This window comes from Trachurus japonicus, chromosome 8 (genome assembly GCF_045865225.1).
Source record: "Trachurus japonicus isolate A0001 chromosome 8, Traja_1.0".
Taxonomy (NCBI): domain Eukaryota; kingdom Metazoa; phylum Chordata; class Actinopteri; order Carangiformes; family Carangidae; genus Trachurus; species Trachurus japonicus.
In genome coordinates, this window is record NC_140914.1 from 5,889,282 (window position 1) to 5,917,003 (window position 27,722).

The 27,722-nt window shown below is 43.3% G+C and overlaps 1 protein-coding gene across 1 annotated transcript in view; it reads right to left on the reverse strand.

Annotated features, from left to right (window-relative positions):
• The window catches only part of spop (speckle type BTB/POZ protein), a 146,008-nt gene that overhangs the window by 57,740 nt on the left and 60,546 nt on the right, over window positions 1–27,722 (reverse strand). Inside the window, exons 3-5 of the mRNA XM_085783411.1 lie at window positions 11,990–12,268; window positions 9,507–9,628; window positions 5,239–5,390 (exon numbers count right to left, since the gene is read on the reverse strand). Of these exons, the coding sequence (XP_085639537.1) occupies window positions 5,239–5,390; window positions 9,507–9,628; window positions 11,990–12,067 (352 nt within the window). The 5' untranslated portion in view covers window positions 12,068–12,268. The remainder of the gene's footprint in view (window positions 1–5,238; window positions 5,391–9,506; window positions 9,629–11,989; window positions 12,269–27,722) is intronic.

Consider the following 27,722-nt stretch of genomic DNA (forward strand, 5'->3'; position numbering starts at 1 on the left):
GAAAATCTAATCTCTATCGAAGATTGAGCTCTGTAAGCCGGTGTCAGCACAAACATGTCTATTGACATTCTTTCTACCAGTGTCAATACTATCTGATTATGTAAAGACTGACCAATAGCTCCCACTCTATTAGCCATGCTCCACTTACCCACACAGAATGCCTGATCACCTCCATCAGTTACCGGGGGCAACAGACTCTGACAAGCTCACACCCAGAGCTTCAATTAACTCAAACTAAAAAAAAAAAAAGAAAAAACACTGACTCTCCAGCAACAAAATAGCTCACACTGAAAACCTGCTGTAACTAGACTCTCCGGCCAACTCATACACACATAAGCTCACTTAGCCCTTGGCTATAACACAGCAAAATAAATAAATAAATATAAATTTTTAAAAAAAGCATTGTCTGTAGGGGAGACTTAACAAGGAGGCTATTTGAATACAAAACAGCTTGCGGCATAGGATGAGAACTTTCCATCTCTCCTCTCCAAGCTGTCAGAGCAGCAGTCTGCAGGGGGGCAGCTGTTTTCTCTGGCAAAAGGGAGGAGGATGGAGGGAGGAGGGGGAGGGATGAGGGGGGGGGGGTCAGGAGACAAGTTACAACCCACCCAACAGCCTCGGAGGAGAGAACCAGCACATTAAGCCAGGGAGAGAAATGATGTGGCCGAGCCGAGAGTACAGGAGCACGGTGCTGCTGCCACTGCTGCCTGAATCTATCTCCATTAGCAAGCATGGACCATCAGAGGATCCACACACACACACACACACACACACACACACACAGAAACACTCTCTAGTGTGTGTGCATGTGTGTGTAGAGGTGGGGTGGGGGGGTCTCGAGGGCTGAGTGATGAGGACGGGGGAGATTCATCAGATAATGTCGAGCTTTGCCGTCAAAAATCTGCCGTCGTGTTGCAGCCGTCACGTCGGTCGTCGCCGTGCGCCGCTGTATTTATAGTCTCCTCCTCTATAAGTGCTGCACCTTCATTTTCAATATGCACACCGAACGCAACGACGACGACACACACACACACACACACCCACACACCTCGCCACAAATCAAACTGTGTACCTGCTCATAGATAGATAGAGATAGAGATAGAGAGAAAGAGAAGGAGGGGGGAGGGAGGAAACTGTGGCCTGTGCTTTTCTACAGTATAACATGTGACAGAAACTGGAGAAACAAGAGCTCCAAGACGACAGGAATAAAAAACATCTTCACCTACGCTCAGAGAAAAGAGCTTGAAGAAAACTTCTATCTTATGTTATCCACACAGAAATGTAATATACAATATTTATACCTGCATACTGTAAAAATGATCACATACCAGGTATAAAGGTCATTATATATGTACAAATTATATATTAAAATTATCTAGGTGAGTGTTTTCTTTTTAAATTATTATAATTGTGTGACATATAAGTATAGTACCCGTCAAAAGTTTCCAAACTGGTTGAAGTGGCACCGTGGAAGTGAAATACACATTTGCTTTTCCTGTGAATTTCTCACCTGTTTATTTTCAATAACATATGGCGACTATATACTAGAAGCACTTGTATGAGCTGGATATAATGATAACAGTAATACATTTTATTAATAGGCTTTCAAAACACCCAAGGTCACTTTACAAGGCCGGGTTAAAAACAACAATACCATAAATAAAAAATGATATAATAACAATGAATAAATAAATACAACACGTTTACAGTGTAAAAACATGAAATCAGACTGCATATACCAGATTAAACAGATTTATGCTTGGCTTTTAGGGGGCACACTACAGGTGAATAGGGTAAAAAGTTTAACTAACAGGTATCACCATTAAACTTCCCAAGTTTATCACTCACATTGAGACAAATATTTGTTGTGTTACAAGTTTTGTCCAATTTTATGTTTAAATATGTAACAGCACAGTATGTCATAGTAGCTGTTAACTTTTGGTGAATTTAGGAGAAATCTACTGACAAAAAGGAAGAAAAATAGCCCAAAATCTCGAAATTATTTTTGCCTGTAGTGTCTCGACTTTATGTATCTATGTATATTCCACGAATTGAATTTGAATGTTTGTCCATTTATTACATTTGTGGTTGGGAGTTGGTGCTATAAAATAAAAACTAGACTAGATTTGATGTGTGTTGCTCTGTTTACACATCAGTTATACATTCTTCTACCAAACTGTTGTTGTGGTTTAAAGAAACTCAGATTTAATATGTATCCTATTAAAAACAAACTCCCCACAGGGACGCCAGTGCATAAGCAGCACGCCAGCCGAGCGGTGACCTGCCACATAAACAGTCCACAGCCACCCAGCTTTCTTAATTAAGGCACTTTGTTTTTATTTGGCCCTTTTTTTTTTTTTTTTCCTAGAGGCCTGGATTAAATTGGATTTTAAATGATCCAGAACCAATAGAGCAATCTTTACTGCCATATTCTGAGACAGAGCGCTCGCTAAACTGTCACAAATATGCTGGCAGTTGGGTAATTTTCTCCTCTGACAGGGTGAGCGAAAGTGGAGGGCCCAGGTCTCCCTCGAGGGGAGGAAGGGGGGGCATTGTGGGAAAGATTGGAAGAGGGCATATGGCAAGAAGAACGACGGGAAAGAGGGGTGTGTGCACGCCATTTATAGCCGAAAACCCCCGGAGACACAGAGCAAAATGAGAGCCTCTTCACTTCACTCGGTCGGCATTCCCCCATATATTCTCAGGTCATTTAGGGAAGTGGTGCTCACTGAGCGTCTGAAGAGGGAAGTTTATACCACACCTCAAAGGTCTGTGTTTGTGTTTATTACTAATCCTATAGCGCACGACACGACAACAACAACAACAACAAAAAGCCGGCGGCGTGGAGCCGTAAAGAGCCGGAGAGGAAAAAAAGGACTCGGAGCAGCAGAGAGAGGCTGCAGCTCGGCAGAATGAACCCTCCTGTTGTTTCCTTCCTCCATCCTTCCTTTCTCCTTTCCTTCTTTCCACAATCCTTTTTCCCTTCCTTCCTTCCTTCCTTCCTTCCTTCCTTCCTTCCTTCCTTCCTTCCTTCCTTCCTTCCTTCCTTCCTTCCTTCCTTTCAGTTCAGTTCAGTTCAGTTTATTGAATGTCCCAAAGGGCAATTTGGGTTGCATCTCATAGAATCACATAAAGGTAAAAACATACAGCGCAGAGACATATAGTGACATAGAGACGCATCATTATAAATAACAATATAAATAGAATATGCACTAATTGTGATCATATAAGAGATAAAATATAAGAAATACCGTTAAAACACTGAATACAAAATCCAAATTCCTTCCTTCCTTCGTCCGTCCTTCTGCTTCCGTCCTTGACCTAATCAGTTCATTCCCTCCATTTTTTCTTTCCTCCCTTTTTCCCTTCCTTCCGTCCTTTCTTCCTTCCTTCCCTTCGTCCTTACTTCTTCTTCTTTCCTCTTTTGATCTAATTGACCCAATCTGTTCCCTCCCTCCGTACTTCTTTCCTTCCTTCTTTCCACAACCCTTTTCCCTTCCTTCCTTCCTTCCTTCCTTCCTTCCTTCCTTCCTTCCTTCCTTCCTTCCTTCCTTCCTTCCTTCCTTCCTTCCTTCCTTGACCCAGGAGGACAACAGGAGGGTTAAAGAAGTGCTCCTTGTTTTCAACAATGCAGGACAGAAGTGGGAGAAAAAGAAAAAAGAGAGGGATGAAAAGGAAATAAAGTGACAAAGTGAACAGGAGACAGAAGTATGAGTGAGTAAAATGAGGGATAGAAAACACACGGAGAGGGAGGGAGGGAGGGGGAGTCAGGTTCACATGGGGGAATGTTTCTTAGCAGGAAAAATGATTTCCCTTTTCTACACAACCTGCACCGCAGGGGGTTGTACACAGTTTCAGAGCACACGCCTCCGATTCAAACACACTTCCGCCTCCCACCTCTCCCCTCCCTCCCTCCCTCCCTCACATCTTCCCTCCTCCTCCTCCACACTTCCTGTGCTGCTCCACTGCTGTAGGATACTAGGAGAGAGGAGAGACGAGGAGGAGGAGGAGGCAGCAGCCAGAAAGCCTGATAACCAGGAAGCGGTCACATCTGGCCAACACTAATTCAATTCCACACAAGTTTGCTTTTCCTTCCCATAACATAACCTAATTAAAAAAAAAAAAAAAAAAAAGCAGGAATAGGAGGCGCATTCATTTCCAATTCATCAACGGAGAGCGAGGCGGAGGAAGACTTCTAAAAAGGTTGGGTCTTTTTTAATTAAAATCAAAATTGCCCCACGCTACTCTGAATTATATATTTACCTGAAATGAATCCAACCGGCAGTGATTACACAAGCCCATATGGCTATCAATACTTCACATTATTAGACACACTCGGCGTATTAGACACACTCCCCACCACCTCCTGCATTTACAAATTTCACTGCCCCCCGAAGACACAGGTGTGACAGGAGGAGTTTTTCATTTTGAAACTTTTCCACAGTTTTTTGTTTTTTTTACTGCTGAACACGGACTTCCACTTCCTGTACACCCGGTGACACGTTGAAGGGATAGTTCAACATTTTGGCAAATTGGCCCATTGCCATAATCCCTATAGTCATAGCAGTAGGTTCATTACCTTTTTTTTTTTCGGTGCAAGCTGTTTTTAGAACGGCGGAGCAGAGCCGCGAGCTGCTCAGAGCTACGCTACAGAGGCTCATGGGATTTCTTGGTTTCCCTCATCAAACTCACCAAATACACAATCCAACAACTGGTGGACAAGTTGTGACCTGCACATTCACCACGCTATGAGATAATACCAGACAGAGTTGTTTTCTGAAGCAAATACAGAGACTGCTTGCCAAAAAACTGTCCCTGAAGGCAACGCGCATAAGCTGTTTTACATGAATTTACCTCTAAAACAACTCTGTCTGGTAATGTTCTGTTATTATCTCATAGCGTGGTGAATGTGCAGGTCACAACTTGTCCACCAGAGCGTTTTGGAGTTGTTGGATTGTGTATTTGATGAGTTTGATGAGGGAAACCAAGAAATCCCATCAGCCTCCGTAGCGTAGCTCTGAGCAGCTCACGGCTCTGCTCCACCGTTCTAAAAATAGCTTGCACCGACAATTAAAGGTAACAAACCTACTGCTACAACTATAGGGATTATGGCAATGGGCCAATTTGCCAAAATGTTGAACTATCCCTTTAAGAAAAATAAGTGAAATGTAAAAATGTAAATGTTGGGGTGGGGGTGCTGGTTAGCATCAGCTGGGGGTTGGTTAAGCTCTGACTTACCCATGGCTTTGGTCTCCTCCCCCTTGGCATTGAGGATAGAAAACTTAAACTTGGCGCGCACCTCGCTCTTTGGGCAGCTGACTAAGAGCAAGTAAAGAGACAGATAATCTTTGCTCTCCTCATCCAGACCTTTAGGATTCACACGCAAACACCTGGAGGGGGAAGAGAAGGAGGAAACATCCCGGTAAGACAGGTAGAGCTAAGAGCTAAATAAAAAAAACAACATTGACTGTTTTTACATCAAATCTGTCCACAGACCCTCACAACAACAATATCTCAGTATGCATGACACTACGTCCAGGTGAAGTGGACAATACAACCTCCTCCTTCTAAAAAAAACGTCACTTTACTGACAACTGAGATGTCAGACTATGAGCCAAAAGGTAAAAAGACTCTTTTGATACACATTATACGGTTGATATTTCACTTTCAAACAGCCATACTCTGCCAAAAGCAGAACGTTTCACGTCTCAACCGTACAAACCACGAATGAAGTTGACAAAAAGCTGCAGTTCCACTAATCACCACTAGAGTTTGGCTCCACCAGCGAGTCAAGACTCTCAATGAGAGTTTCATCACGACGGACAACGATTGAGTGTTTGTCAAAATCATACATTCAATAAAAGACAACTGAAACATTAAATTCATATTTGTTTATATGTAGGCTAAGTAGGATTTTAGTATAAATATGAAACTGAAGCTGTGATACTTTAAGTGATTGTAGCTCAAATGTAGATGCATCTTCTCAAAAATCTAAAATGTTTCCACACAGCTGAATTTATTCCAGAGAGGAGAAAAGAATAGTAAAGACTTTTTTCTGGCTGCTCAGGTGGGAACAGCCAGGGGAATTTCAAAATAAAGGCACGTCCAGCAAATGATAATCGATGCTTTGACTCGTTGCTTATTGAATCGATGTTTCGTTACAGCCCCATGGTACAAAAACAGTTGATTTCCTCCTTTTCACATTAAATGTGAATATCAAAGGAGGAAATCAACTGTTTTTGTACATTTTGTTTTTGTACATTTAATTAAGCCTTAAAGTTCTGCATAATTGATTGAATTGGTGTCTCTCTGAGAGACCTATGGATCGGACTATCTTTATTTGTCTACTGTGCACATGAAGAGAGGGAAACACCTGAAGTAGCTCAGCTATCAGTGCAACACCCCCTCTCTGCTTGCGACCAGAGGAGCAGCTCTCCAAGTGAATCCCCTGTCGTCGTCGTCGTCGTCTGACAGAAGCATCATCAGCAACAACAACAACAACATCAACGATCTTCACCGAGCTCTTTAACAAACATTTGCATGTGTTGAGTTTCATCAGAGCTGCTGCAGCTCCGTCTTGATCTCTTCATGTCTGTGTACAGAGAGCAGCCTCGGAGAAGAATCATAGCTTTGCATAATGTTTTTTTTTTTTTTTTGGGAACATATGGTTTGTTTGTTGCACACATGCTGCAGAGCAGTTTTACAGCAGTAAAATGAAACGTACGCCCCATATGGACAATTACTTAACATGTGAAGCATCTGGAGGCGGAGAATCTGCTAAACAGCCTGACACATGACATTTAGAGGAGTTCTCATCAATCCACATCAAGGTCCTGCTCCCCAGAGACCTCCTCCTCCTCCAGGGGGGCCCAGGGTGGGAGATGTAACCCCTCCAGGATGTTTTAGGTCTTCCCCATCATCTGCTCCCATGTGGGCTCGTTCCCACAGGAGCCACCTCCTCTCCAACCAGCCTGAAATCACTCTCAGTTTTTCTTTTCCTTACAATCAGCCATAAAGGTATATTGTGTAGGAATTCCTCCCATCTAGCGTTGCGGTTGTATATCGCAAGCAACTCAATCGTATTTTTCATGCTGCATTCACGTGAAATCGGGCAGACGGCAGACGGACGACAGCCGCTGCATAAACAAGCCTGTAAACAAGTGGTCCGTCAGCACGAGGCAAAACAATACACGTAACAATATGTTGTCATGGCGATGTCGTATTGTTTACCCGACCCACGTTTTACCGGCTTTCTCTCGACTTCTGTGACTAAATTGACATCTGGTTTGTTACCGACGGCCGTCTGCCCGACTGCAGGTGAATGCAGCATCAGTGTAACGCTCCATTCCTCCTCACTGCGTTACCGCGGTGACTTTTCACAGACGCCACCTCGACCTGAGCCGACAGCTCCGGTGTCTCTGCTGAGTTTCCGTGGTTTCCTACCGTCACGCTGCCACTGAACGTAAAAACATGGCGACACGACATGGCAGCCAGCACCGAGCTTACCCGCTCGGCGTTAGCAAGCGGCTAACTGGTAGCGTTAGCCACCGGTATAGGCACCAAATGCAGGGGCTCAGGGCTGCCAAAACCGTTTTGACTAATCTGATGTTTGTTAAGTCTAGAAAACGAATTATTGAACAAACATTACTATTTCTGTGTGCACATTTTTGTAATTAGTCATGGTTATCGTAGTTGTTAGCTTGGCAGCTAACAGCAGCAGCAAACTAACATCAGGCTGTCAGCTGTCAAAACCCTCCCGTTGTCGGACACGACATGAAACTACTCCAGTTAACTCAATCATGTTGTAACTAGGATATCCGCTGGAAGAAATATTTTTTTCATGGGCCATTTATTGAGTTATTTAAGACACTGCTAACGGCTAACAGCTAACGGTTAGCCCAGTTAATTTTTCTGGTGGAATGGAGTGTCACGGCGACACCCAGCATCATTCAAGTGGTGGATATATGAATGATATGAACGGCAAATTCAGAGCTTAGCGGAACACTTCAGTTTGTTGATGGGGGGGATTACTGATTCAAGAAAAACAGACTTTTTAACCAAATAATCTACTTTCGTGAATACATAACAGGAGAAGTTACACAATGTCCCGTTAATCCCTCCATAGCAGACCTCAGTGACACCCTGATATGTGGAGTCCACATGTCCAAAGGCTCCGTCTCAGACCTCCATCAAGCAAGACGAACATCTGACCTCCAATAGCAGCAGCCGTTTCCAGCGTTCGTTTCTCTAATTTCTGCTTCTCGTCTGGGTTTTCCTTTCCCTGTGGTGGCGTACGAGCAGAGTAACCTGTACGTCCTTCTACACCCTGGACGTCGTCCATCTCTTCCTGGGGGATCCCGGCTGCACGGAGGCATCCAGGAAGATTCAGATGCTCAGAGCACCACCGCCGCCACCTCAGCTGACTCCTTTCCACGCCGAGGAGCAGCGTAACGCTTCACTCTGCTCTGGAGGGAACTCGGCAGTGAAGCTAAGCTGCCTTTTTTTCCATTTCAGGGCAGATCTCATCCACCTCTGGCGTCCTGCCACTGTGCCGTATACCGCTGCTTTGACTGCTTCACTGACCTCCACCCCACAAAGTTTTCTATCTCTGAGATGGTTTTTCATGAAGGAAAGTTGCCTGATTTCACATTTAAACCACATCTTACTATGCAACACGTGCATCCATGACTGTGTCTTTCACTCCGAGTCTATTACAGTGTTAGAACAAGGGAAGATGCAGCCAGATGTTACCCCCAGTTTCTACATACTCCAACCGTATTACACTCCATATGCATTGTGCATACCAATTCTAGTCAATCTTTGCATTCTCACAGCGTGCACTACTGTCCGTCTTCAGTGCATCTGAATCAATCCACGTACTAGATCAGACAACCACACAGAGCATCCGGTAAATGTCATAATACAACACATTGAGCAAACACCTGCTTGTAAAATACCCACTTTGTCCCAGGCAACAAGTCCTGACAGGTCCTGAAGGTGACAAGACGTCATGGAAGAAAAAAAAAATCACAGAGGTGGAAAACCGCAACACATTCACCAGCAGAAAGAAAAGAAAGAAAGAAAATCACAGAAACAGCAAATCAGCCTCAGAAATATAAAGAGATCTGTTGTTTACATGTTGATCTCATTCTGTACACGGCTGTTACCACATTAGCATGTAGTTCTCCCAAGACCTCCGGTCTCCAGACGTTTGGTCGAAGCAAAACTGCTGCTACACACGGATCACAGCGCAGATGGAGTGTGTGTGTGTGTGTGTGTGTGTGTGTGTGTGTGTGTGTGTGTGTGTTATTACTCTCAACACATCAGTGCAAACACAGATTATAGATGACGGCACAAGACGCCGCTGGAGAAGCAGAAACATCTGGATGCTGATGGACGTCATCTCTAGAAAATAATGTTCCTCGTCTCTAATGTGACAAGTGGACAAGAGAGATGGGATTTGCTTTTTTTTTTTAAAGAAAATGCACTCTTCAGATTTCACTAACCATTTGAGTTTGTCGTTGGCTCCCGAGGAGAAAGTGGAGCTTTTGATGACCTCTCCCATCTCCTCGCGACAGAAGCTGAAGTTGTTGATGGTCCACATGTAGGAGAATTTCACCACTTTGATCTGAGGGGGAAAAAAGAAAAAAAAGACACAGGAAGGGGCTGAAACCAGATCTCTTTATTTATATATTTATCTATTCTATATGGGTAAGTGGTGTTTGGTCAGCCTGGACTTCAAAACGGCACATCAAAACTGCCTTTCATCTTAATAAACACTGACAACAAACGAAGGGAAAGAAGAAAGGATATTGTAAAAAGCAGCAGCAGCAGCAGGAAAAAAAAAACAACAAAACAATTTTACAAGGACGGAGAGAAGATGAGAAAAAAACACAGACATCATCAATGACAGACTTTATCAGCCTCAATTCTTAACAGGAGAGTGATATCTGAAGTAGCAAGGACTGTATAGTGTGTGTGTGTAACCTTTAAAACAAAGAAAACAACTGAAGTTTGGTGAGAGACAAGAAAACGATGCAGCGACTGGTTCACGACAACTTCATTTGTCACCGTCTTCATCACTCTCATTCATCTCCAGCTATAGGTTGCAAAGGGGTGGAATTGTGGGAATTATTGGGAATTTATGGGAATTAACTGGAAATTGGGGGTAAATTTAAACAAACTGTATCATATCCAAACATAAATTGACATCGATGCAAAAAAACATGACATTTCAGCAGATTTATTTGTGAGTAGAACTTTATCAAGTTTTAATTCTTGTATGAACAATCAATTAAACACAGGAATATCAACTCTTGACTTGCTTGAAGTGTACATTTTTTTCCACAGACAGTGTCAGATGGCTACTCAAACATGCGCCGAGAAGTTTTTTTTACTTGACGTCAACTTGGGTCTCGCGAGACTCCGGGAGACTTTGAATTAGATCTAGTTTTACAAACATGTCGGCTTGCTTGAAGTAAATAAACTTCTCGGTGGATGTTTGAGTAGCCATCTGACGCTGTCTGTGGGAAAAAAATGTGGTTTTGAGGGATGTAAACAGCCTAAGCAGCGGAACTTACATCCGCTCCCATTCATTGCTGCCGTGGCGATGCAGGGACAGACACAACTACCGCAAAACAGGAGCGATTGACCCTTCGCCAACTCCTCCCACAAACGGCTATTGTCCAATCCTACGTTAGCAACCGTAACTATAGGCCTGGCAAGCTTTCGGCAGTGAGTCATTACGTTTGCTTTTGTGGACACATTTTGAGACTAGGACGAAAAACATTTGTTTGTAGAGAAGGATGTTGTTGTTGCTGCTGCTACTACGGTGGCGGCGGCGGCGGCGGCAGCAATATAGAGATGTTCAGATATGAGCAGACTTTTTTTCGACTTGAGCAAGTGTAAATGTGGGGATAACCATATGTTCACATCTGAAATGACAGCTGTCCTTTTACGGCTTTTACCTGGGCTTTTAGGCGAGGGATCCTCCAGGCAGGGACTGCTTTCACTGACTGATACAGCGGTGGGAGAAAAAACAGCAGTGAAAGCTGTATGTGGTTCACAATCGCCCAAAAAATTGCAGTTTGACAACCAGTGAGATGACCTAAGTCTTCGTGGGTTGATAGACGGTAAAATGACCGGCCCTTACTGCTGCTCTGTACATTGTCCAGTCGTGTCGTTGAACAGATGTTTTATCCTCCTGCGCGAGTCACGTCACTGAAAACTCTGAATGATCTTTGTGACTTCTTCTCTCTATTATCTCAGAACAGTTTATCCAGAAATTTTCTGATATTTCCTTTGAAATCGATACCAAATATTGCCAGGTGCATGGCTGGGAGTGAAAGCTTGCCCGGCGTAGCAACAGTAACCAAGGGGGCGGGGCTTACGCGAAGGGTCAATTCAACTGAAAATCTTCAGATTCCTTCTTTTAGACCTAAAATGTTAAAGGTGTACAGAAATGGACGTTTGTCCTGTTTGTCGCGCCGAGTTGTCACGAGCTGCAACACGAGTTTACCCGAGTAAGGAAAACGAATTTGATTGGTCGTTATCGAGCGGGCGGGATATTCAAAGCTTGGGGCGAGACCGAGCTCCGTGTGTGTGTGCGTGTCTCAGACGTTTGAATGACGGATGACGGATCCAATATCAGTGGCTGAATACACACTTTCATCCCGGATTTACTCAAAAATAGATTTTTGCACAAAGTTTCGCCTACATCATCTGAAAGATGAGTTATCACATTAATTTTATGATCCAGAGTGGGCTCAAATTCAGTTTTCTTTTCTGTACACCTTTAAGAAAATACAGCCCTAAGTTGAATTTGCCCCCAGAATTGTCCTTTAATTCCCATGGAAAGTTTCCAACTTTAAAAATTCCCGGAATTTTGCAAATCTCCAGCTAAACTAGTACACTTGATTTCCACTCTTCCTCTTATTCTCTCAAATGGTGAGACTGAGCTAACAGCGATGACATCACCCCCCCTCCTCACCTGAGTGTAACACCAGCTCTCCGCCACGGGGCCGTTGGACATTTCTGCTGGAGACGGGGGGCTCGGGACGCTGGACATCGCCAGTCTTGATGCAGAGATTGGGAGGGAAGCAGGGCAGGGAGGCGGTGGGGGGGCTGAACAGGGGCTCGAGTGCCAGCCAGGTGTGGTTGATGTGTGGGGGGAGAGAGGGAGGAGGGGGGGGGTTAATAAGTGAAGCTGGCAGCCTCAGAAACAGCAGCTGCAGAGGGACGGAGCCGAGACCACAGGACGTCCACACTCCTACAGGGACACAGGGAAATACACACACACGTTAGAAACAATAAGAGCATGTACAGTGTGTGTGTGTGTGTGTCTGTGTGTGTGAGACAGTGTTCAATACAATTGTTCATCGATTCAAATGATCAATGAGTCAATGTCATCGATCCCAAATGGAAACATCCATACGTATCATCATTTTCTAAGCATGTACTGTATGTGCTTTTATTTTGAAATTCCCCCTGGCAACGTCTGAGCGATGAGTATCTGCTGCAAAATGTGTGAAGCTAATTACCAAAGTCTAAAAATATTTATCTGAGTTTGAGACTCTAAATACAGTAGGAGAAAGATTCACACTAAGATCCTGCTGTAAATAAGAAACATAATGTTTTATTATCAGATTTATTTTATAGAAAGTGAAACTTGTAAAGTTCAATAAATCAAGAGGAGGATTTATATGAAAAAAGTAGATTTTATTTTTATCTAAATGTTTGGTTGATGATTGTTTAGTTTTTTTTTGTGGTTTAATATGAATGAGCGTGATTGTGTTGTTGTCTTATACAGTCCCTCCAGGATTTCGCGGGCTTTTTTTGTGATTGTTGCGGCCTAAAATGCCTGATTTTGCGGCCACATTTTGAAAAAATTGCGGTGAATGTTGCGATATTTTAAGTGCTTTTGTTGCGATTAAATTGCGGGAAACAGCGAAAGTTGCAAAAAAATGTTGCAGTTTTGTTCTGAATAATTAAAAATCAAAGGAAAATTGAAAACTTTGAGATGCCACAAAATAATGTTAGGTCCTGTTATACCAGCAATTTTCCACTTGTTAAGAAAGGCACAGGAAAATTAGAGTTGAAAGTGGTTTTACTTTTAATTAAAATGTCTGTTTAAAAATCGTGGTAAAAGAACTGTTTAAAATGCCATTAAAACAGTCCAGTCTTTGAATAAAAAGGGGAGGGTGGCTACTCAAGTCCAGGGCCAGGGCCTTAGGATGGGGGAAGGGGCACCTGGCCGCCGGCTGCTCCGCTCCGGCCCTGCAGTGGCGCACTCACTGGATTCCCCCTCGGCGAGTGCTGCGGGGGGGGACACAGCCTCAGGTGGTCAACCAGGACAACTCACACACTCAACACGTTCAACTCAGCTTGTGTTCCTTTACTTGTCACTTTGTGCACGTTGTATCAAGTTTCTTGCCGTCAGCCCAGCCACGCTGTTCCACCGTGGACTCACTTTCAACCACCGCTCCGTCCAGACTCCGTCCAGACTCGCACTCTCTGCTGCGTAACTCGCGGAAAGCACCGACAATTGGTCCAATTTGCGGAAAAGTTGCGGTGATTGTACAAAATTGCAAGATCGCAAAAATTCGCGGGGATTGGCTGAATTTGCGTTAATTGTTGCGATCGCAACATCGCGAATTCCTGGAGGGACTGCTTATAGTGACCACTGATCCCTGATTAAATCTAATCCAAATCATATTGGGACATTGAATTATTGTCAGTTTGAACCTTAATATATGGTGATGAAACTTAGTGAGGAAAACTCTGCAAAGAACTTAACTTCAATTTCACTGGAAAATAAACCAAACTGATAAATTAATAAATGAGGATCAAACGTTGAGTTTCCAGATATAAATGTCATTATTAGTGTGACTGAAGTCGTCAGGTGACAATAGTTTCTCACTGATTTGTGCAAATGTTAAACATTTATACAGTTAATATGACAACAGGTGCGTCACCTCTCACTTCCTGGTTCATCTCTTATTCATTACATTTATTTTAAGAGTTGTATGTTTGTTTTTTATGTTGTTTACGTTGCCCTTCTCTTTGCTCTGAGCTTCCTCTCCATCCTCTCTTTTTGTTGCTGTATTTGTATTTTGATAACTTTCAGTTGACTCCTGGTTCACTGCACGATAAAAAGCTGTTGCTAGGTATCATCGTCTTTTTATCTGCTGATCGATCAGGAAGTGACAAAGTGACAACAAGAGTCACGTCAGCGCAAACATGGCCGCTGTGTGAATACCTTCCCTCTGGTTTTATTTGTATAAAAGCAACAGAGAGGGAACCCTTCCTTCCTTCCTTCCTTCCTTCCTTCCTTCCTTCCTTCCTTCCTTCCTTCCTATTCTTCCTTCCTTCCTCCCTCCCTTCTTTTCTTCCTTCTTATTCTTCCTTCCTTCCTATTCTTTCTTCCTTCTTCACTCCCTTCTTTCCTTCCTCCCTATTCTTTCTTCCTTCCTTCCTTTCTTCCTTCCCTCCTTCCTTCCTATTCATTCTTCCTTCCTTCCTATTCTTTCCTTCCTACCTATTCTTCCTTCCTTCCTTCCTTCTTATTCTTCCTTCCTTCCTTCCTTCCTATTCTTTCTTCCTTACTTCCTTCCTATTCTTCCTTCCTTCTTTCCTTCCTTCCTATTCTTCCTTCCTTCCATCCTTCCTTCTTTCTTTATGTGGTTTGAATTCTTTCTTCCTTCCTATTCTTCCTTCCTTCTTTCCTTCCTTCCTATTCTTTCTTCCTTCCATCCTTCCTTCTTTCTTTATGCGGTTTGATATGAATTCTTTCTTCCTTCCTTCCTATTCTTTCTTTCTTCCTTCCTTCCTTCCTTCCTTCCTTCCTTCCTATTCTTTCTTTCTTCCTTCTTTCCTTTCTTCCTATTCTTTCTTCCTTCCTTCCTTTCTTCCTATTCTTTCTTTCTTTCCTTCCTTCCTTCCTTTCTTCCTATTCTTTCTTTCTTTCCTTCCTTTCTTCCTATTCTTTCTTTCCTTCCTTCCTTCTTTTATCCACACGTGGTTTCTCTCTGTGTTTTGCTCTGAGAGCAGCAGAGTGCTGTGCCAGCCATCTGATTCCAGCCCGTCCACTGTGGCTCTGAGTGAAGGGCAGGACTTAAGACTTTCATCTCAAGCTGCCAGGCTGCACTCACACACTCATAACACACACACACACACACACACACACACACACACACACACCTACTTTCACACTCACAAGGTCATGCGGTTCTTTCAAAAAGGCTGTTATGGTTGGAAAAGGTTATTTCTTCATTGTGAGAAGCTGCAATCAAGATTTCACCTCTCAGCTTCTGTTTGTGGCAAAAGGGAAACGTCCTCATTATTTTTTGCCTCTTTTTTTGTTGTTGTTCCTTTGCTACACAAGCAGCCTCATGGGAAAATCTAGTTGAGAATATAATTAAATAAATAAATAAAAAATAAAAAGCGACACTTTAGTTTCAAAGTTACATTTCTCCACTGAGTAAAACTCTCACTTCCGCCCCTTTCACATCCTCCTCCTCCTCTTCCTCCTCTCTACTCATATTATACCTATAAGGTCTCAGGATCTGGGCTTTTCCTGCTCAACCCTCACGTCGTCTCACCCCCCGCGATCTCCTGCCAAAGAAACCCTTCCACTCCGCTGCTTAATTAGTGGCTGATTGAAAGAGAAGTTCAGGACCTGAGAGAAACTTGGCAGAAAAGTAGAGAATCAGACCCAGAGTGCAGAGACAGAGAGAGACGGAGCGAGAAATGAGAGAAAGGTATAAAATAAAATAGAAAAAGAACAAGAAGGAAAAGAAAAAGAAGAGGAAACAGCAGCAGCAGAGTGTGAGTGGGTTGGAGACAGGAGAGGAAGGCGACACCCAGACCTCAACAGTTCCAGCCCGAGACACGACTTAATTAATGTTTAGAGATAACGTCTGCATCTGATCTTCCTCAATCCACTGCCCCCCTCCCCCTCCACCCCCCTTTTCTTTCTTTTTTTTTCGTCTTTTGTGCTATTTGTATCTGATGAAAAACACTGGTGGCATTTTCGCTCAGTAAAACAATAAAATATTAATCACAAAAAAGTTGAGGGAGAACAAGGCTGCCTGCCCTGATTTGCAATTTAAATTACCTGAGACTTCCTGGCAATTAATTATAGTCTATATATGAGTGAGCGAGGGCGTGTAAGTACTGTACGCACATGTGTGTATGTGTGTGTGTGTCATCATCATCATCTTCATCATCCGGGCTTTGTTTCACAGCTTATCCAAAGCCCAATTTACAGAGAGCTTTTCTTGTATCCTGTCCCTTAAAGAGCGCCATGAATGCCAAGTAATCACAGGGAATCAATTTAAGAAAACATGACAACACTGGCAGCAGCGCTAACAGCCTCACAGTTTTCTAAATAGACCCAGATGACACCTAACCAGAAGAAAGCTGAAGAAGATGATGGTTGTTGTTGCTTCGTGTTTTTGTTTTTTTCTCTCTCTCCATCCTTTTCATGACAAACATCAAGCGGCCGACGGCAGGAGAGAGAGAGGAGAGGAGCAGTGTGTGTGTGTGTGTGTGTGTGTGTGTGTGCTAATCATCGGACTCCTCTCAGCACAAATGTCTTCAGACAGTTCATTTGTCACAGGAAATCAGACGATGACAACGTGAACGGGACGAACGCCTAATAGGTGATAATGCACACGGCGGCACAGAGAGAATAAATGCTGTCACATGATGGTGGGGATTCTGGTTTATAGGCTACGTGGAAGGCAGAGAGTCCCTGTGACAAGTAATTTAAAGGGATACTTCACCCAAAATCGATAATTCACCAATCATCTACTCACCGTCATACCAATGAAGGGTTTGGGGAACTTTCAGAGTCATCAAAACGCTTTAGGAGTTCCAGGGGGGGTCCGGCTGGCAACAGGTTTTCATATAATGGTGGTGGATAGAGTTCACTTTTGAATCGTCCAAAACACACACTATGAAACATCCAGATACCTCCATACTGCTCGTCTGTACTGACCCAAGTGTCCTGAAGCTGCCACATGGAAAAGTTGTTCAGAAAAAATGAATTTGATCTCTGTTTTTATCCTTGTTGTAGCAGTAGCTCCCAGTGGCTCTGTTGATGTTTGTGCTCATGCGCGAGATTTGCTGCGAGATGTTCGTTCGTCGTTGTAAACCATTGGATGTCTGATGTAAACACGGAAGAACATCTCACAGCAAATCTCCTGCAGCCACTGGGAGCTACTGCTACAACAAGGATAAAAACAGAGATCACATTAGTTTTTTCCAAACAACTTTTCCATGTGGCGGCTTCAGGACACTTGGGTCAGTACAGACGAGCAGTATGGAGGTATCTGGATGTTTCATAGTGTGTGTTTTGGACCATTCAAAAGTGAACTCTATCCGCCGCCATTATATGAAAATCCGTTGCCAGCCGGACCCCCCCTGGAACTACTAAAGAGTTTTGATAACGGTGAATAGATGATTGGTGAATTATCGATTTTATCCCTTTAACCATCACAATGACTCTGAAGCTGTTTAACTCTCTGTAAAAGACAAAGTAAGGAGCTAACAGAGGCGTTCTGGGGGAGGTAAGAAAACACATCCAAATGAACAAACTTGCTGTAAAGCAGGAACCGCCCCCAAGGGACAATCTCCCAGGAGTTTTACCGGGGGCTAAACAAGTCGCTGCCTCAGAGTAGGTGCTCCGAGTAGGAACTGTTATGGAAACACTGCTTGAGGTTTACTGGGTGTGGATTGGCTGTAACTCAGAGCAAGATGTGACGACAACAGAAAATGCCAAAATGAACCGCTTTTTTAAAGCAGTAGTAAGCGATCCGGTCGTTTTGGCTAACTTTGTCAGTTAGCAGTCCCCGCCCTCGTCATGGATCTATTGGTCCTCGTCCCTACGTCACCACATTCACGTGCATCCCTTGGCTGCACACACAGAGAGGACCGCCCCTTTATGCCGTTCTCTCTCCTCATTGGATAAAGGTTGTCGGATACAAGGAAAGTTTTCTCCTCGGTTTACAGCAGAGCAGAGTGACTGACAGACCCGTGTTTCAGACCAAACACTCTATATAAGTGATTGCTGTCAGAAGATATAACTATTTAAGACTTATATTAACACAAACATTCCGCTTACTTCTGCTTTAAAACTCAACAGAAGAGAAACAAGAGTAGGAAGCATCTAAACGGCCAGAAAAACAACAAGAGCAGTAAAAGAAGACAAGATGTATGACAAGTGGACAGGCGACTACAAGATAACGTGACAATTGAAACTGTGATGATTACGTTATGGTTACGGTTCCTGTGAAGCTCCTCCCTCTCTTCCTTCACCAGGAACTTCCTTCGTGGAAACGCAGCTGCTGTTGCAGTATTGTTGTTTCTGTCTTTACTTCAGTCTTCTTGACCTCTCAAGGCCACCGTACACACACACACACACATACACTGTAAGTGCACACACACACACACACACACAGGCTGTGCAGAGGATGTGCTGTACGGTGAAGTCTGTAACGTTCAGTTGTTGTTGAGACTCAAAAAACAATTTGTGCGGCTGCTGTTGTAGTAAATGACTCTGTAATAGAGGGTGTTATTGTTATTTTTCCTCAAGTGTAAACTGCAGTTGAACAGAGATGGGTTTTTTACCGAGCTATTTCATTTAATTGTGTTAGATTGTGTAAATATATAACACAATATTGTGATTTACTGTTTGACTACAAGTCTTTTTTGTTTCACTTCCAAGTTATACGAAGCTGTAGTGAACCTGCAATAGCACTTCTTAGTAAAGGAGCACAATTAAAATTAAAATGAGATGTAAACCAAAGTAATTTATCTGGCCTCACGTAGAAACAGGTCAGGGCTACCGCTGCTGCAGCAACAACTTTCAAGTTTTTAAATGGAGTATTTGCAATAAAAGTGCTTGAACTGTATAAAAAATAAATAGGTAGAAATAAACATTTACAAAAATCAAACACCTCAGAAGAAACACAATGTTTCAGCTGAAACCAAATTGGTTCAAGTTTTCAAACTGAACTGAAAAGTGAAATAAAAGTGCAGGACACTTCAAGCCAAATGCAATGTGCTATCAGCTGAAAGACACTAAAACTACATAATAGAATCTGGATCGGTCCAATAACCAATCAATAAATAACATCAATACCTGGCCCAATTCCATCTTTAATCTGTTATCGACAGTTTGTATGTTAAAACACTAGAAAACAAAGCAAAAACACAAATATACTGATTATACAAAATTATAAAACAAAGAAAACTGACATATCTTACTGTATAGATTTTTTTTTTTTGTCTTGACAAATGATAAAGTGTTAGAGATTAACTTCCTGTCCCTGATCACTGATCAATCACTTCAGCTGTAATATAATAATATGTGAATGAAGTGAATCTTATTTAAATATATCAAAAGATTTTGTCACTTTTTGTCAGACTTTTCCACTGATGATTAAATATGTGACACCGCCGGCAGTAAAACACAAAGATTATAGTCTCAGCTAAAAAAAAGTTTTTATGATGTCACACTTTTACTTCGTCTCTGGAAAAAAAAACATAAAACACTTGATTTAAACTCTGTGATGAAGTTCGACTGTGCTGAACTGTCTGAACCGTGGACGGAGGAGTCACATGTGAATGTTTGCATACTGTTGTGTGTATTTACAATGCAGCGACTACAGGGAGAAGAGCAGTGGTGGACAGTAATGGAGTAAATTTACTTGAGTACTGTACTTAAGTACATATCCAGAGGATTTGTACTTAACTTGAGTATTAGATTTCTTTGGTACTTATTATTCTTACTTGAATAAAAATTTCCAAGACAAATATTTTTACTTTTACTCAAGTTAATTTCTAGGAAGGCTGAAAAGTACTCGTTACTTTCAGGTCTGCTCTTTTTTTGTTTTTCTAAAATACTATTGGACACAAGCTGTGTTTGTCAAAGAAGGAAACCTATCACAGTGCAGCTCTCCACTGGGATCTACGTAAAAGCGGAAATATGTCATCCCTCCTCATAAGGATACCGCCAAAGTAGCCACGCTCTCGACTGCGTTTGTCAACTCAAAACCATACCGCGAGTCGTGAAAATGACAATTGCTGTCCTCTTATGATCCCATTCATTTGCTTTGTTTTTATAGGTGTTTCTGCAGGCTTTATATAACATTGTGGTGCTAAAAGCAAGCACATCAGTGCAGGTGTTAATTCTCAGAAACAAGAGTTAAAAGGTCCTTAAAATCATTTAGAAAAAAATATAGTAATTCATTGATGTGAAAAATAAGAAATTAACTCTTACTTTTACTTAAAGCAGAAGTAAGCGATCCGGTGGTTTTGGCTAACTTCCTGTCAGCCGATGGAGTTAGCAGTCCCCGCCCTCGTCCCTACGTCACCACATTCACGCGCATCCCTTGGCTGCACACACAGAGAGGACCGCCCCTTTATGCCGCTCTCTCTCCTCATTGGATAAAGGTTGTAGGATACAAGGAAAGTTTTCTCCTCGGCTTACAGCAGAGCAGAGTGACTGACAGACCCGTGTTTCAGACCAAACACTATATATACATAAGTGATTGCTGTCGAAAGATATAACTATTTAAGACTTATATTAACACAAATATTCCGTTTACTTCAGCTTTAATTCTCAGAAACAAGAGTTAAAAGGTCCTTAAATTCATTTAGAAAAAAATATAGTAATTCATTGATGTGAAAAATAAGAAATTTACTCTTACTCTTACTTTTACTTAAAGTAAATTTAAAAGCATGTACTTTTGGATACTTAAGTACCTTTAAAAGCAAGTACTTTTTTACTCTTATTCGAGTAACATGTCGACTGAGCTACTTTTACTTGTAACGGAGTAAATTTTGACCAGTAGTATTTGTACTCTTACTCAAGTACTGGGGTCGCGTACTCTGTCCATCTCTGGAGAAGAGGGAGGGAGGGGCCACCTCCTCCTCCACATCCACACATCTTAGGCCCCATCCCTGTTTTCAGAGAGAAAGAGAGAGAGGGAGAGAGGAGCCAGATGAGGGGAGTGAGACCTGCAGCCCATTTATATTCATTACAGGGAGACAGTCTGCTCTCACTCTGCCAGTCCAGCCTCCGTCTCTCTCCATCTCTCTGTCACACACACACACACACCTCAGCCCCCGGCGGCCAGGAGAGTCTGACAAACCAACAGACAGATGGATTCAACTTCCTCTGTATAAACAAGAGCTAAGCGAGGTGATGGCGCATCAGGATGAGAGCCGGGGACGGGTGGGGGGGGTAAGGGGGGGGGGCTGCCAGCTGCCCGGACACTGACCACAACAACCACATCCACTCACGGTGTAATAATAACACAAGTGCTGCGTGCGACATCGCCTCCATCTGTACGTTTTTACCATGGTGATATAGCATATACTCCTGCACATATGTTGCCTCCATCTGCAAAATCTCATAATGTGAACAGCTTACGATGCATATTTATACCGGAGGGCCCATTTCTGTTCGCTGGGCTGTTTTTTTTTTTTTTTCCATCTGTGCTTGTGACAATCTGAATTGGTGGTGATGCACATGTCGCCTGCACAGCCGCCTCGACTCAAGTCGCTAGTCTGTCTGTCTGTCTGTCTGTCTACAGAGAAGACAATGCATATTTAGCTGCTTTATTTTCAGTCCTCCTCATGTTAAAATATGGTTCAGTGTGGCACCGTTATCTTTAGTGCAGCGCTGTCAGATGAGGATCAGCTGTGTCTCTCTCTGCAGGTGAAGCCACAGCTGCAGCCGCTTTAAGCTTCTCAGATCAAAATGTCACAACATGCATGTTCATAAAGTGTCTGATTGTTTTCATCTGACGAAGCAAGAGAAAGACGAAGAAGTGATGACATAACATAACATAACAAGACATGACATGACTGCCAGCTTTTTTTATTGCTACTGTATTTAGATGTAGCCTATGTATTTGTTGTGTTTGTTATGGACTGATATGATGAGAAGATGGGATTGGTTGTTGTCACAAAGGGGGAAATTAGGTAATTAAAGAGCAACTATGCAAGATTTTTACCTTAATTAAACAGCTTCGGACTAATAGTGATGGTTAAATGACTTGTTACAGGGAGAATGGAGGCTCTCTGATTTCCACCTAGCATTTCTTGGCCGAAAAAAGCAACCGACCTTGCAAGATCAGAGCCTCCGACCCGGTGTCCCAAATCTGGTCTCGGCAGAAACAGAAACTGCTTTACCGCACGACGACACAAAAACCCCCCGTAATCTGTAATCTCTTGTTAACGATGAGTTTTTATGACAGTGAAAATATGCATAGTTCACCTTTAAAGGGGACATTTAATGGAAATATCACTTTTTGAAAGCTCTTTAACATATATTTGGGTTTTTGTTTTGCCTTCCACCCCCAAAATGTGAGAATTGACAAAAACAATCTGAAATTTTCAGGCTCCTGAGGTTGAAATCCATGTGGTTTTACGAGCTGCTTCCTCTGTTGTCTTCTAGTGATGCAACTAGTTTTCAAATTTGCATAATCCCACCCCTACCTGGTACCAGTAGAAGTGGCTCATTTGCATTTAAAGGGACAGGCACTGAAACCAGCCGTTCTGAACAGGGCTGTTTAGAGAGGATGAAAAGAGCTGTGATGTTTGATCCTTGGGGGATTTTGACTGAAGCATGTCACAGACATGTCTTTAAGACACCTGGGGACTATTTTAATTTGTGGAAAGGGGGCAGAATATGTCTCCTTTAACATGTTGGAGACTGACTCTAGTGGTCAGGAGAGGAACTGCAGCTTTTCCTGCTTGGTCACCCTCTTCCTCCCCCTCTATCTCTGTGAGTGATTCATATCTGAGCTGTATCATTACTGTAACTGCAAAAAACAAACAGTCAGAGTCAAACTGTACTTCCCTCCTCTGCACATGCAGGTGCTGCTTTGATCTGCATCAGATTTTGTTTATATGACTTAAAAAATTCAAAATGCACCAAAGATAAACTGAAGGTAAAGAAACATGTACACACACACACACACACACACACACACACACACACACACACACACACACTACTGCAGTGGAGAAGATGATAATAGAAGTACTACTGTATGTGTGAGTTTACCCTAAAAGAAATTTTGCCTCAGTCGGGCCATATGGCGAGGACGCGAGGCGACCAGGCCTGCTGTGAGAGAGAGAGGAGGTAAAGACTGACAGAAGAGAGAGAGAGAGACGGAAAGCCTTCAGGAATTCATTACAGCTATTGCTCTGGAAAAACAACACACACACACACACACACACACACAAACAACGTGTCTCCATCTAAATTCCCTTTAACTTGCAAAATGAAAGGGAAACATCAAATACACCGAACCACCCACTTGCCTCTCCCTCTAGCCCCCCCCCCTCACCATCACCATCACCACAATCCCCCCATTTCCTGCTGGGAGGAGAAGACAACGAGGCGGTGCGTTGCTGAGACGACACCACCAGGTGGACGGGGGGTGGAGCTGCAGCTGTGGACCTGGAGCACCGTTCGGACGGAGGGTCACCTTGTACGTCAATAGGCGGCGGGGGGAAGTCAACACAGCGACGGGGGGGACGGGGGACGGGGGGGGTGAGGAGGGGGTGGATGGATAGATGGGAGTGGCAGAGTTCAGACGACGAGGACTGAAAACAAGCCAAAAAAACGAAAGGCAAAGTGACAGAGCGTCGCAGCTCTGACGCATTTCTGAACCTAAATCAAACGGACCACATGCTAGCTCACTGTTGCACGGCTTAGACTCAACCCTGTGCTCTTCTAACACCCCACCACCACCCCCCTCTAGCACCTCCCCCTCCTCTAGCACCTCCACCAGCCGCTTCCCTCCCTTCAGCTCTGGTGAGAAACCTGACAGAGGGTTAATGAAGCCTGCTCATTATAAGGTCAGATTCCATTAAAGGCAGACAGCACAGCAGCGCCGATGAAATCTTACAGGGAGCATGTGCACGATGCATCTGTGGGATCGGCAAGACTGATCAAGTGAAGGAGCTCACATCCATCTCTTTAAAGAAGGAAAGGGAGAAAAAAGAAACAGATAGTATGCAGCTGCACTTCCTGTCAAATCGGCACAAGCGCAGGAATAGTAGGAACTGGGAAACGTTTCCAACTGTCTGTGCCGTGAGATTCAATAGTTTTTTTTGTTGTGGCTTCAGACATGTTGTTGTTGATTCCACTTGCTCACAATGACGGCCAATCATATTTAGTGTTATACATGTATCGCGGGCTCTCACTGGTTGGCAGGCCTCTCCTCAGGACTTCAATACTATGAGGATTGAGCTCCATGGTTACACAAAGCACAGCATTGTACTAAAACAGTGGCTGTGTCTCAATTCAAATACTTCTATGAGTAGCCTACACTGTCATGTAGCACTGTATACTACTACTACTACTGCTACTACAGTACTTACTACTGTAGTGCACGGATTTCGACAGTTAGTGTCGTCTCAAATCGAATACTGTCGTTGTGCACTTACAGGAACTAATGATGGCAACGGTTGCCAACGTCTACTTTATTGGAATGTTGCCCCTTTAACACATCTACCGGCCTGTTTTGTTTGTAATTTTAATTAGCAATGTGTTGGCCACCTGTTTAATGCCTTCCTGCATGTTGATTTACATACAGTACTGTATATTATATTCCGCTATGTACAGTAGCCAAGACAGCGATCATTGGGTGTGGGAAGTGTCCATCATTCCACAGTCAACTTTTGGACTGTCATGAGTGAACGGCTGAATAGAGTGGATTTGGCTGATAGAGTGGATTATTCATTCTGCGCATAGGAGTCACGTATTGACATTCGCAGAAAATAGAAAACAGGAAATAGGAAAGTCAAAGCAGTGTTGCCAAATTGGCGACTTTCTCGCTAAATCTGGCGACTTTTCCCTTTCAAAAGCGACTACTGACAATCTAGCAACTTTTCCCGGTGCTGTTACAGATGTTTCTGGTTTGGAGACCCCGACTGAAAGCACATATTACTGCTGTCTTCAACGAGCAGCGGCTGCTGCCGTAAGCCCCGCCCCCGTCCCAAAGCACTCAGGAAAACACTGCATGTAAACGCACTAACACACTCAAAATAGTGTAGCCTAAATATGGAAGTATTCAAATTGAGACACAGCAATGTGAAAAGAATGTAATGCAATAACACAGCTAGCTAACATGTTGTTATGCTCAAGAAGGTGGTGACAGCAATGCATTCACCTGAATCTGCCAAATTAGTTTAATTTTGTTGTTTAATATTTAGCTACTTTAGCTTGTAGGCTAAGCTTTCCTGAAGCTGAGCAGAGAGAGATCGCTGTGTTTAAACGTGACTGACCAGTGGGTTTCCATACTGTAACGCAGACAATAAAAGTCTGTCAGTCAAACGTTGTTACACACAACACAACATAATGCAGACAACAGTTACACAAGCAGATGTTCATACAGATGTATTAGCAGGGAAATCTAAAGTGTATGAGCCACAGGTGAGACCACAGGCAGAGAAGAGGAGGAAGAGGAGAGAGAGCCGTCTCTCAGGTGTGTGAGTATGAAAACAACTGTCTCGGTCCAGGTTGCCACGGGCTCTGCTAAAAGCACCGATGCCACTCACCGAGAGAGAGAGAGAAAGAGGGAGAAAAAAGTGAAGGACCAGTCACATGCATGAACAGGAGGGAGGAGGAGGGTGGAGGTGGTTGGACATCCGGATCCAGGAGCTGTGATGGATTAAGAGGTGTTGGCACAGACAGAACCCCTACAGAACTTTCCTCTTCTTATTATTATTTCCACTCTTTCCTAAACGTCCCATTTTTTGTCTTCGCTGCTGTAAAACCAGGCAACCGCGCCGCCACCGCCGCCGCCGCCGCCACCTCCACCCCCCCATCACTTGTTTTGATCACATCTCTCCTGCTGCAGAGGATTTAACTCTAACTGAACTAATTTGAGCAGCTACGATTAAGGAAATGCCACAATAAATATCACAGTGAAGTCGTTTGGCCCAGTTTAATAAGGCTAATATGCTAAATTCACTTTGCTGTGAAGTGTGTGTGTGTGTGTGTGTGTGTGTGTGTGTGTGTGTGTGTGTGTGTGTGTGTGTGTGTGTGTGTGTGTGTGTGTGTGTGTGTGTGTGTGTGTGTGTGTGAGTGAGTGCTTTACATTCACTTCACTTAACATTGGCATCATGTTTGGCCAGTCCAGCATCACACCGAGGACACGTGAACATCCATATGAGCAGCTTCATGTCCACAACAACCAGAGGAGTAAATAATCACTGCAAATATGATCAATGCGATCAGCTCACTCTGTAATCCCTTGTTTACTCAGAGCTGACGCCACATGACAGAGCAACAGTCCAGAGATCACTTCACTACATCATCACTCAATATAATCAATGACAGTGGAGAGAGAGAGAGAGGCTCCCCCAGCCTGATGTAACGCATTTTTCATGTAGCTGCTCACATTATGTTTTACATTATATTTTCTGCATTTCGGCCACATGAAACCGGCGTTTTGGGAGCTCTAAAACTGTTTTTTTGTTTTGTTTTGGATTCGATTTTTGAAAAACCGTGTCTCAGAGTGAGCGTTTTCACACCTGAAAGTCCGAACCAAGGTCCGTGTTTTGTTACATTGTAATACATTTGATCCGGTTGGTTTTGGTTTCACACTGCAAATGGAATAATGGACTTTACAAGACAAACCTACTGGACGCGGTTCATTTTGTCATATCGAACGTCTCTGATTTTGTTTTGTTTACGCTGCTAGGCTAGTTTTGTTGTGCTGAGTCAGCTGTTTAGCATGACGTAACTCGAGAGCAGAAGAAGAAAAAAACTTCCTGTCATTGATTCGAGGTCCGAACCAACGAAAAGTTGTTTTCACACTGCAAAAGGTAGAAACCCTGGTTCGTTTGGTCCGGACTGAGACCACCTCTTTTGGTCCGACCAAATTTTGGTCCTTTGGTCCGCGGCACCTTTCACACCTGGAATTTAGGTTCAGATCAAACTGAAAAAGTCCGAAAGTCCGGACCAAACGAGATAGGTGTGTAATCTCAAAACGCCGTCCCAGGGTTTTTGTATAGACAACCAAAAAGTATCTTTTGTGAAACAATGATGTCACACCCTCAACAGCAATGACGGACGACTGCGTCGGAAAAGTTTCCATTATAACGTCACATTTGGACTGAACGACCCCCGTTCAACATTTGGTTCAGCTTTATGTGCACACTCCACGTCTTCTTCTTCTATGTTTTTTGGTGTATCTCTATGGTAACAGCGCCATCAGGCCAGGCATATGCACTACAGTCGTTTTCACTGGTTTCCTGTCCTGAAACAATCCCGTGTTGACAGAAATCTTTTTAAGAATTGCGCAGTGTAATTATGGCTTTGTGTGGAGCAACAGCTACATACCGGTGGAGGTGGAGCGGGTCGTCCACTGGTTCAATCCCCGGCTCCTCCAGATACTGTACTGCTTAGATACCAAGTGCTATATAAGTGCACATGCCTTTACATACAGATGTTTGTGTGGATGCAGAATTTGTGTGTTTTGTTGGGAGTAGTGAGATCCTGTTTGCTTTTTCATGCGCACAATTATTAATACAGTAAATACTGATGCAAAAGTCTCACTGAACTTCGACAGAGGTCACATGATCAGTCTGACGTTGCATTTCAAATCAATCACATCTGTATCTGATTGAGAGCAGCATACTGTATGAAACAGGTCAAAGAGATCTGACGTTCACACTGTCATGAACTTCAC